This window comes from Solea solea, chromosome 1, assembly GCF_958295425.1.
Source record: "Solea solea chromosome 1, fSolSol10.1, whole genome shotgun sequence".
Lineage (NCBI taxonomy): Eukaryota > Metazoa > Chordata > Actinopteri > Pleuronectiformes > Soleidae > Solea > Solea solea.
The window spans coordinates 4,145,257-4,156,103 of NC_081134.1; the positions used below are offsets into that span (position 1 = coordinate 4,145,257).

The window sequence follows — 10,847 nt, forward strand, 5'->3', positions numbered from 1 at the left end:
GCATGTTGGGTGGCATGTTCATCTGGGGATTTGAACCTTGTGGAACAAATTCTATAGCGGAGGATCTGAGAGATGATTTACGTTTTGATCTTTTCAGATACAAATTCATTCCATTTACTGGGCTCTGGAGCTCTGACCATCAGATTCTCTGTCCCTCAGCACAGTAACTTTTGCAGTATTAGCAGCAATTTTACTTTGCAATTAAAGAAGCTCCCTTTTCTTCCTGATTTGCTCCTCCTGAGCTTCCAGTTGCAGCAGCAGCAGCAGCAGCAGCAGCATCATTGTCACTTTCATCATCATCATCATCTTGCTCCTTTTTATCAAGCAACCACTCTTTAATTTTTTTGTAATCTTTATTATTCTGCATTCGTGGTTTCATACCATTCTTCTTGTTTTAACATTTTTGATGGTAATGATTGAAGCAACTCTTTGCTTTCCACACACAGCTTTAAGAACACTTCACGCATAGTTTGCAACTCAGACACATTTTCCTGTGACGTCATTAGTTGCTGAACTTCCTTTGTTGATTTATGGAGTTTTTTTAAACTGCACATGAAAGCGTTGAAGACTTGAAAGACGACACTGTTGTGATGTAATAATCCTTTCATATGACGCAGATCATACTAAATACTATACCATCAATACTATAATTGAGCAAGTTACTGGGTTTCTGAATTCAGAAGCAGAGAAGTGCAACTGATGCAAATAAAAGTGCGTAATAATTATATACGATTACAGTTTTAAAGGGAGAATAATTTAAAGCACTTTAAAGCACTTCCTTTAATCATAGGGAAGGAGCAATCTGAGGACAGATCACAGCTGGAAATTCCAGTTTCAAACCTTCAATAGAACACGGGACGCAGTTTCAGTGAGGTCAGTCACTTAGATTTTGTCGTAGATAATTCAAAGCTTCTGTTGCTGGAGTCAAACTCCAAATATCTTCGCTTGAAAAGCACATATACATAAACTTGTATGTACTGTATGTATATATATATATATAATCAAATATGTCCAGTATTTGACATTATTTCTCTTTCTGATAAGTCATGTTGTGTGTGTGTTGTTGTTCAACATTTACAAAAATGTTAATGTTCTGTAAAAACAAAAAACAGACAGGATATGAAACAATGCAAAACAAACAAACAATAAAACACTTAAAAAACAGAATGTAAAACCAACCAAACACAGACATTTTTGTTGTTATTATTTATTTGTATACACTGTACGAGTTAATGGTGACTAGATGCTTTGCGAGACAGTGGAAGAAGAAAAAAAAAAAGAAAACTTCAATTTAAGAATGTTAATCAAGTAGACCCTGAAATACATGAATGTTTTTCTTTAGTTAAATTGTATTTTTCGACAAGATTGTGTCGTCCTTACATGAACACGTAGGTGTAGATTGGAGCTAATGTGGATGTTTGAAAAGCAAACAACGGAATATTTAAGTCCAGGTTGTCAGGTTCTTGTCATGAAAATGGAATTGGATCTTATTTGTCTGTTTGTTTGTTTCATACGTTTGATTATGTTTATTATTGTTTTAGAAGAAATGGAGCGGGGATTGATCCTGTTGTCTGCTGTTCTGATGGTTTCTGTGGTGCTCGGTCAAGCTCCAACACCTCTGGCGCAGGTTAGTTTCCATTCTATGTCTTTTTATATATTTCTATTATAATTGAGCAAACATGTGAATTTCAGACTTAACAATACAGTGACAAATTGTCCAAAAATGTGGCATTTATAGCTATAGCTTGTTTTTATTAACTTTATATGATTAGTGAAAACAAATTAATTTATTGGAAAATTAGAATGAGGTGTTCTTAAATGTAGCCACCGCCACTTTATTACAGCACACACTTTACAAATGTAAAGTAAGGCAGAAGCTTCATTATCATGAGGGTTTTTCCAGCAAAGGCAAATATTTAACCTGGATTTAACAAATCTGATCTTAAATTATTTGCTTGAGTTCAGAGCTTTTATTCTGAAAAAATTGAACTGACAGTTACCTAAACTAAATAAAAAATAAACACACTGCTATTGTCATGGTTCGGGGAGAAAGAATAAGCTGTAATTCTTAAGATTTCAATGACGCACAATAAATATTAAAGGGCTGTTTCACCACTTTTAAGAGTAAACTTAAAACAATTACGATGCTGCTGTGTTTGTTTAATTCACATTCTATTAGAGTCAGATTAAATTTCACCCTTTGTTTTTTTTAATTTCCATTTTTTTCAGATGATCAAATAACACATTTATCTCTGGAAAAAAAAGTGTCTTCGTAACAAGCTGGTGATTAAAGACAACATCCTCATTATTGTTCGCTTAAGGCGGCAAATGTGGCTTTTGTTTGTGACTGAAGACGTTTTAAGGCAGTCGATGAAGATACGATGTTTTGGCCCAAATTTTCAGTTGCTTACAAAAAAAATGGCCCTCGACCACGTTTACTTGCTGATCTTCTGTTGTACAGTGTGAGAGTTTATGCGTTTGCGTTTTTTCTCCAGGCGGAAGTCACACGAGATGGTTGTGGTGAAAACAAAACGTGCTTTGGGAAGCCAGCAAAGTGTGATCCTGCAGTAGCACAGGACCCCTGTGGGTTTGCTTCTTTGGAGAGACTTTCAGAGGAAAAGAAACTGCTGATCCAAGTCAGACAATATGTGGCCTCCAATGCGAATTATGTTGGAGTGAACCTGATAACTGAGGTAACAAAAAAGTTTCTGCTGCAGGGCCTACATGACAACAGAAGACGGTGCTCAAACAACATCAATAATCTTATTATCATGTTTCTTTAAGCAGGAAATGCTTTTTATTGTGTCATTTTATTGTGAATATACAGTGCTTAACAAATTTAACATACAAGACATTTAAGACATCTTTCAAAAAAGACATCTTGACAAAATAAAAAACTGAATTCATCTTTTTATACTAAAGTACAGTAAATGTCATACTTTTACTGAAGTAAATATTATAAAAAGTGACTTCAACTTCTACCAAAGTCATTTTATGGTAACATAGTTGTACTTTTACTCAAGTATCCCTTTTAGGTACTTTATACAAGACTGTGTGATGTTTGAGTTCGCTATTGTGCTCGATGTGAGGAGGAAGAATCTCATGTGTCACCACCGCTGCTTCTTGTTTCTTTCCTCTTCAGGATAAGAGCCTGATTATCGCCTGTGCTATTTCTAGCACGGGTGGGTTTACCCACCAGGTGATGAGCGGCGATGGGATCGTCACTTCAAACGAGGTGAGCTCTTAGAGAAAAGCAAGACCACAAATAATCAGAACAGTCGACGAGAAAATGATGGACCATGTTTGCATAATAACAACAATAACAATAATACTACATAGCAACAGAGTGTTTCTCATCTTGACACAGGTTTATAATATATGACAAATGTATTCTTGAAAGACTGACTTTATTCTCATATTCCAACTTTATTCTCAAAAGATTACGACTTTATTCTCATAACATTACGACTTTATTCTCGAAAGATGTGGAGACTCTGTGCACATTAATGTGAATCTCGCTGCAGACGAAATCTTCAGTGACTGCATTTATATTTACACGTGGAAATATAGTCATGAAATAGCGTTGAGCAAGATGTTTTAATGTTTGAGTCAAAAAAAGTGAGTCAGTTTGAACATGGACACTTCAGATGGACTTTATAAGTACAGGTCCATACGTAAACTATGTTTTATCTTCAGTTTGTGTCTCGTCAGGTTACAGCCGAGTAATTACTTGCAGCATTTATCATCATTAATGAAATTATATAGTCTGTTAAATGATGAATGAGTGGATTTCACTGTATAAAATGTAACAGTATTCATTTATTGACTCGTCTCTTCACATAAATGTCATGGTCATTGGCATGTGTTAATATTTCTGCTCAGTTGGATTAAAATGGAGTCTGTGCTCTTTGTTTACCCGTTGCCATGGTGACTCGTAGTATCAGAGCTCCATTGATGATGGAGTGAACTGAACTAATGCTGATCAGCTGTTCTGGAAGCCAAAACTCAGAGTTTGACAGCTCAGAGTTGAGGTTTTAACTCAGAGTTTGTTGAACCTGCTTTCTGAAACGGGATTGAGAAACCCTGTTTTAAATGTCACCTGTCCTCTTAACTTCTTCTTAAATTTACCTTTTGTAAGGTTGTGACAAGTGCCAGAGGTTCAATGATAGAGAGTGTGCTCCGGTGTGAATTCAGAGTCGACATGACCACAGTCACCAGCGCTGTCAGCCTAGTCATGGGGACAGGCACTTTTACAGAGGGTGGGTTAATACACACGCACACACACACGAAAATACCAATATTATTCAGTATTCTGTTGTTGTTAATAACGTCCCAATTTATTGTTCAGACACTCCTGGTGTGCTTACCCTCCAAGAAATGGAGGACACTGTTTCGCTGGAGACCCCCAACATCATGTCATCAGGAGCCAGCAGTCTTTCCCACACTCATGGTAAATTGAAAAAACATTTCAGTTAAGTGAATAGGAATAAAAGGTAGAACAAAAAAAACTAAAATTGTAGTGAAAATTTGCTTAGTTTTCATCTTTGTAAAATAGTTGAATGGCAAGGGGGCCAGGACGGCTCCTAGCACAAACCTAGTTATCCTTCAGATTATTATTTGATCCGTGGCTTTCTGGTCATTTTTGAGGGGGTTTAACGTCCATAAAATCTCCTGAAACTTGGCATGCAGGTCAGGTCTGGCGAAAATGCAATATTGGCATAAGTCCCGAAACCCGTGCGTTGCTCAAGGTCTCCACAGCACCCCCTAAGGTGAAAAGCAGATGGAGCACGTCAACATCAACTTGCGCTGAATTTCCCGAAACTTGGTGGAAAGATGTTATAGACCAAGACAACAAAAAAGTCGACCATTATCATGGCCCTACATAAATGAGCGAACTTGTCCGAGCGCGTTTGTCGTAACGACTTAAAAAACACACCTATTTGTACTAGACACATCAAAGATGAAATGTTGTTGAAAGGTTTGGCGGATTCAAAACAGTGTGACCACGGCAACCCTCGCCGTTTTGGCTCATTTCAACTGAACAATGTATACGAGCATCTTTGCTCATTGTTATTTGGACACTATACATTGACCCCAGCCTCGAGGTGACCAGTCTATTCCTAGTGCTGGATAAAGGGGTGGGTTGTGTCAGGAAAGGTAATAATCTCAGTAAAATCATGTGGAGAGGACAAAAGACAAATATGTAGAGGGTGTGATAGGAAACAGACTTTATTTGTTGACTACAATGATATTAAATGCTCCAGTGTCAAAGAACAAAGTCTTCATTCCTGTTGTCTCATCTCGTCTCTTCCTGCACAGCCTTGTCTGTCGTGCTGACCTTCTTCACAATGGTCGCCATGCACAGTGCCTGAAGGAGTGAGGAGGAGGAGGAGGATGAGAAGGTGGAAGAGGAGGACGAGAAGGAGAAGGCAGAAGAGGAGGACGAGGAGGAGGTTGAGGAGGAGACACACGTGCTGCATTTATGTATTCCATTATCTTTAGCACGGGCCACGCGGTGGGCGTAGTGGTTAGCACTCTCGCCTTTGCAGCAAGCAGACCCGTGTTCGAGCCCCGGTTGGAACAAGGGTCTTTCTGCATGTTCTCCCCGTGTGTGCGTGGGTTTTCTCCGGGTTCTCTGGTTTCCTCCCACAGTCCAAAAACATGCAAGATGGAGATTAGGAAAATTGGACACTCTAAATTGACCGTGAGAGTCGCAAACGATGTACTGCAGGAAATGTGTTTTAAATATGTGACATTTCCTCACCTCTCACCACCCAGGCATCGCTATCAAATGTATCTGTTGAATACGTTTAGGCCGTTTTTTTGTTTATTTTGTATTAGAAGTCAAGACCGTTTAATGTTTTCATGCGAATGCACTGTGACTATATATTTTTTTTTGTAAGAATAGAATCAGATGGATCTAAGCCAACACTGTCTATAAAATCAGCTATTTTGAGGAGGGACAGCAATGAGACGTGAACTTAGCATCACTAGAGCCGTGAGGGAAATGAAGCTGAGATTATTATAGGAAATATAGGAGCCTATAGTAGCTGTTAGTTTTAATTGGTGGGGCAGAAGGTGGAAATGGGACTTTAGATTTATCAAGACAGATTTATTTCTATGGCATTAAATATTATACTATTACTGCTTTTTGTGCTCTTTGTCTTTTTGTATCAACCACATATTGAAGTGTTTCAGAATGTAGGTTTTTAAATCATGTACATAAATGTACACTTTGATAAACGTGTAGAGACGTGACAGTTGCACCAGTTTGGTCGCAGTTTAATGACATGTTGTACCCCATCACAGTCCCTGCCCTCTCTGCGACTCCCTCTTTTTCTATTCTGTTTGGTGGCAGAGCTTTGCCATGGATTTTTGATTCAAGGTAAGAAACACTGTGAGAACAAAAACACCTCGTTCGTCAACCAAAGGCAGATGTGTAGGAGCAGGTGCAGTTACTGTGAACATAAACACACTCGGCAAGTTTACATTTCTATACACGTCTAAAAGGAAAATCCTAAAGAGAAGACCTGACAAACTGTTTTCAGTCATCACTCCACTCTTTAATTCACGTTTGTTCTCTGCCACACACATTTAACATGTGAATCTCTGCATTTGCTTTAGTGTTGTGAAAATATCCATTAAAATATACAAAGACTTGAATTTGATACACCAACTGAAACTGTATTTCTTTAATCCATAAATAAGATTCAGATGGTCAAACCTCATCTCCACAAGGAAATTAACACTTATTAAAGAGCAAAGTCTTAATTTCAACCAAATATATATTTTTTAAAAGCAAGGGTGGATACAACTTTAAAATGTTTATTGCAATGTATTTCTTAACAGTTAAACGCAAACTAACAGACAAGACACACAAGGTCAAACTCGCTGATAAGGAAAAAAACAACAAAACACACTGAACTTAATCTGTTTCTGCAGTACAGGGGTGTAGTGGCGCGTTTAAGCCACAAGAGGGAGTATCAAGGGTAAACACAGTCGATGCAAAGTATAACCTCCATCCGGCTCGACAAAAGCGTAGCCATGCGTATTGCCATGTGTATTTTCAGGTAGGCAGAAGGGAAACTGGTAAAATAGACATATAAAAGAGTAACACACAGTACAGTATCACAGAGTTATAGGTGGCGAGGACGTTGGCCGAATGTTCCTGCTATCTTATGTTATGAAGCTGAAGCTAATGCTAAAGTTAAGTTAACTGTACACGATGAGACACGTTAGCCGCTAGTCCAAGTTACTAGGATAGATATAGAGAACTTACGGTGTGTTAGGCGTTTATATGTTTATACCAAACTATAGATATGGTGCCAATGTGGACCGTGTACGTTTTGACCGTCCGTTCTTGTTTCTTTGAGTATTTATTTTGCATGTTTTCCTTCTGAGGAACGTAGTGAAGGACAGGAAGTCAGGTGACCCAAAAGTAAAAGCATATACTTCAAAATAAAAGCCAAGAGGATAGTAGAGAAACAAATAATTGCCGGATAGATAGACAGCTACACGCACAAAGGGGCGTCGCACCCGTGGGGGGAGGTGGGTGTTTTAAAACCCATCCTTTTTTCCCGGTGAGAGGGTTCGACACCGACACTTTTTCTGCAGGTTTTCCTCAGTTTTGCACAAACTCCTCACTGCATTTGCCGCTTCGTTCCTGCGCTCGCTGTGGCTGTCTCCTCTCCCACTCCCCCTTCTGTTGTTGCCTCAAACAAGACACCAGCTTTGAGTGTGACCGGCTGATGATTGGCTGTTCTGCCTTAAGTCCCGCCTCTCTTGGTGTGTTAGATTTATTGTTCAGCTCGTGCTGAGGAGGCGGGAACTAGCTGGTTCATAGTTCCCACACTACAGAGTTTTGACTTATTTTCCATTACTGTCAGTCACTTTTGGACATATGGAAGCCTGAAGTTGTCAATATTGATAATAAAATATAAGACATTATTTAATTATCATACCAACAAGCTGTGTTAGATATCTATGTGAAATAATTGAGAGGTACAATTTTAATTTTATTAGTCATGTTTGTTCCAATTTTATTAAGTCCGTTTTTATTTCTGTTGAAATTATAACAGTATTGTATTTTTTGAATTAATTACTGTATATTATTGTCATGCAGGAAAGAGATTTGTTTTATTTTTTTCATATTTTATATTTTTATAACGGACTGTTTGTTTATTTTTTAAAGGCTTTGCCTCTGGTAAACATTTTATCTAATATGCTATAATGCTTTGGGGGAACCCCAATTACAACACAGAAAAAATATCGAGTATCGCCATTCAGCTAAAAAATATCGAGATATGACTTTTAGTCCATATCACCCAGCCCGAATGTCATAGTTAACTTGCAATTAATCACAATTAATTGCACATTTAATTTCTTTTTGTCCCATTATTTTTTCTCATTTTAATGCTCTTATCAAGATAGAAAAGTGGATCGGCTTGCTTTGTGCAAATGTTTTTTTTTATTGAGACAATATCTCTGTCACACTGCATATTTTCACTTATTCCTCTTATTGTGAAAGATGATAATAATACAGACAATAATAAGAGAGGCTGTGTATCAGCCTCTCTTATTATTGGAACAAAAAATAACTTTTTAGGGTGGTTTGCTTTATTTCTTTTTTTGGGGGTGGGTGGGGAAAATCTTTGTTACTAACTTTCACCAGTAATCCTTGATGATGTTGTAACATGTTTTTGATGTTATGCTTTTCAGATTCTTTTCTATATTACTTTGATGTTTGATTTAGTTGATTTGATGTTTTTACTTTAGAATAGAATAGCAAGTATAATCATAATGATATCTTAGTTTGATAAGAGTGATCAATTTGATATCTTACTTTGACAAGTATAATCACCTTCATGTGTTAATTTGAACTGTTTGGTTCATTTTATGGTTTGATGGTGTTGAATAATGCATTAAGATTCTGGGTTGTTTGAATTGATTCTTGATTTTTTTTTTTTTGATGATGTTTAGTAACTGTGTGTGGTTTGTTATTTATTGTGCAAGTTATTGTGTAACTCCTTGTTGTAACCACTGGAGGGCAGTGAGCACTTTCTTTTTTAAATGTCATGTGATGAATAAAGATTTCATAGATGGAACAGCTTTTGCAGTATTGTGTTCAACCAAGCAGCACTTTTATTCATGTATGGATCTCTTGACATAATTATTACCCAAATCTTCCCAAAAGTGTTATTTCTAACAATTACATCAGTCATGAGCTTCTGTCAAGTAAAAGTTACAACTTTGTTAACATTGGAGAAAAAATAGGGTCAGAAATACAAAGGCATCGTGCTGTGTTTAATAATACACATCTGTTTTTGACTTGTCTTCAGTTTAACTCACTTATTAGCTCACCAATTAAACAACCATCATTTTGTGCTTTGTTCACGATGCTTCCCGATATCATCAACTTAGGTTGTTGTGAATGCAACAGATTTATCCACACAGACAAGGAAACACAATCTTTTTTTGTTCTTAAGATGTTTTCCATAAACACGAGCCCCCCAAAACAGCAAAAGAACCAAGACACATGGGACTAAATAAAGAAAAGAGAAGTGAACAAGAACCAAACATTTTTATGTAATCTTGTTCAAACTTAACCTATTCCACACTACTCCTCTACCTTTCATGTCCAGATGTGTGATAAGCAGCAGGCAGCTGTGTGATAATGAGTGATAAACACTCGAATCTTAAACGCACCTACTAACTTTTGGAGCAGATCTGACTGAGGCGGGACGGTAACGTATTGCGTCACTTCCTGTTCTTCCACTGGTGTTTCGCTGCGTGTCTCCTGCTCTGTCTTTTTTAATCTACTGTAACGATCGATTAACTGAACAAGCACTCGTTTTGTTGACGAGTGACTAATACTTTTGCTTAAACTCTATCTTTCACGTACGGTGTTTTTTTTTTGTTAGCGTAACAAGTTAGCTTAGCAGCAATGGCTTCTCCCGCTCCTTCTCCTGCTCTCTCCTGTGTTGTGTGCCACATGTTTAGTTACTCCTCTGCCTCCTTTAGCGTTAAAATACTTGTATAAAGTGTAGTTTATGGGCTAGGATGGATGAGGCTTAGTGAGGTAGAAACTCAGCTAGTTAGCCAGCCCCCTGTAGTCGGTGCGGACCACATAGCATTAGCTAGGTCAGGGACGTATATATAGCGATAGCGACGCCAGCGACCACAGTCAGGTGTTTTCCCGGGGCCAGAATGGGCGACATAGAGTCTTATCTGAAACTGCTGGCTAAAGATAATTGTAAATTTATTAAAGTTATTATTCATGTCGGCAGTAATGACACCCAATTACGCCAATTAGGAGGTCACAAAAGTTGCGTGTAGGTACGCTAAATCTATTATCGGACAACGTAATTTTCTCTGGCCCTTTGCCCAGTGATGACGTATAGCCGCATGTCGTCATGCCCAGAAAACAACATTGTTTTTTTAGATAACTGGCAAACCAGGACACAGAGTTGCAGAATTTCAAAGTAATATTCCTTGACATATCCATAATTGGGAATGTAAAATCAATATGAGATGACTGGTACACACTCTGAACTACATGGTGCTAAAAATCTCACCCTCTTGATTGAATTGTATTGAATTCAACCAATTTTGATCTAGGGAAACATTTAAAGATCACATTGAACAAGGTTAGATTAGTCAAAGTAAGACACACGACTAGTATCTATGTTTGTTTTTGATTATCTGATAATGTACTGTATATCATTTCATTATACTTGGAATTTAGAATTGAGATTCAAAGCAATTAAACACAATTATTAAGTGAGTTTTTATACAGTTTTGGATGACACCAAACAATTGGTTGGGTCCAAAACCAAGACTTGGAACGT

The 10,847-nt window shown here is 37.6% G+C and overlaps 1 protein-coding gene across 4 annotated transcripts; it reads left to right on the forward strand.

Annotated features, from left to right (window-relative positions):
- Positions 1-618: 618 nt before the first annotated feature.
- On the forward strand, positions 619-6,149 carry LOC131459312 (uncharacterized). Of its 4 annotated transcripts, none has more exons than XM_058628995.1 (8): positions 619-711; positions 791-873; positions 1,542-1,627; positions 2,496-2,693; positions 3,143-3,235; positions 4,139-4,259; positions 4,349-4,450; positions 5,320-6,149. In XM_058628995.1, exons 3-8 carry the CDS (start codon positions 1,547-1,549, stop codon positions 5,370-5,372), a joined length of 648 nt encoding a protein of 215 aa, XP_058484978.1. In that variant the 5' UTR covers positions 619-711; positions 791-873; positions 1,542-1,546; the 3' UTR covers positions 5,373-6,149. The 4 variants fall into 4 exon arrangements, with proteins under 4 accessions (XP_058484978.1, XP_058484996.1, XP_058484988.1 ...); XM_058629013.1 differs by having other exon boundaries at positions 1,545-1,627; XM_058629005.1 differs by having other exon boundaries at positions 623-873; positions 1,545-1,627.
- Positions 6,150-10,847: the final 4,698 nt, after the last annotated feature.

Bases quoted from the DNA above. Each gene is read 5' to 3' on its own strand.
- LOC131459312 (XM_058628995.1), top strand. From the start codon at position 1,547: ATGGAGCGGGGATTGATCCTGTTGTCTGCTGTTCTGATGGTTTCTGTG. The intron at 2,694-3,142 runs GTAACAAAAAAG...TTTCCTCTTCAG, and splicing joins GAGTGAACCTGATAACTGAG to GATAAGAGCCTGATTATCGC. The intron at 4,260-4,348 runs GTGGGTTAATAC...TTTATTGTTCAG, and splicing joins GACAGGCACTTTTACAGAGG to ACACTCCTGGTGTGCTTACC.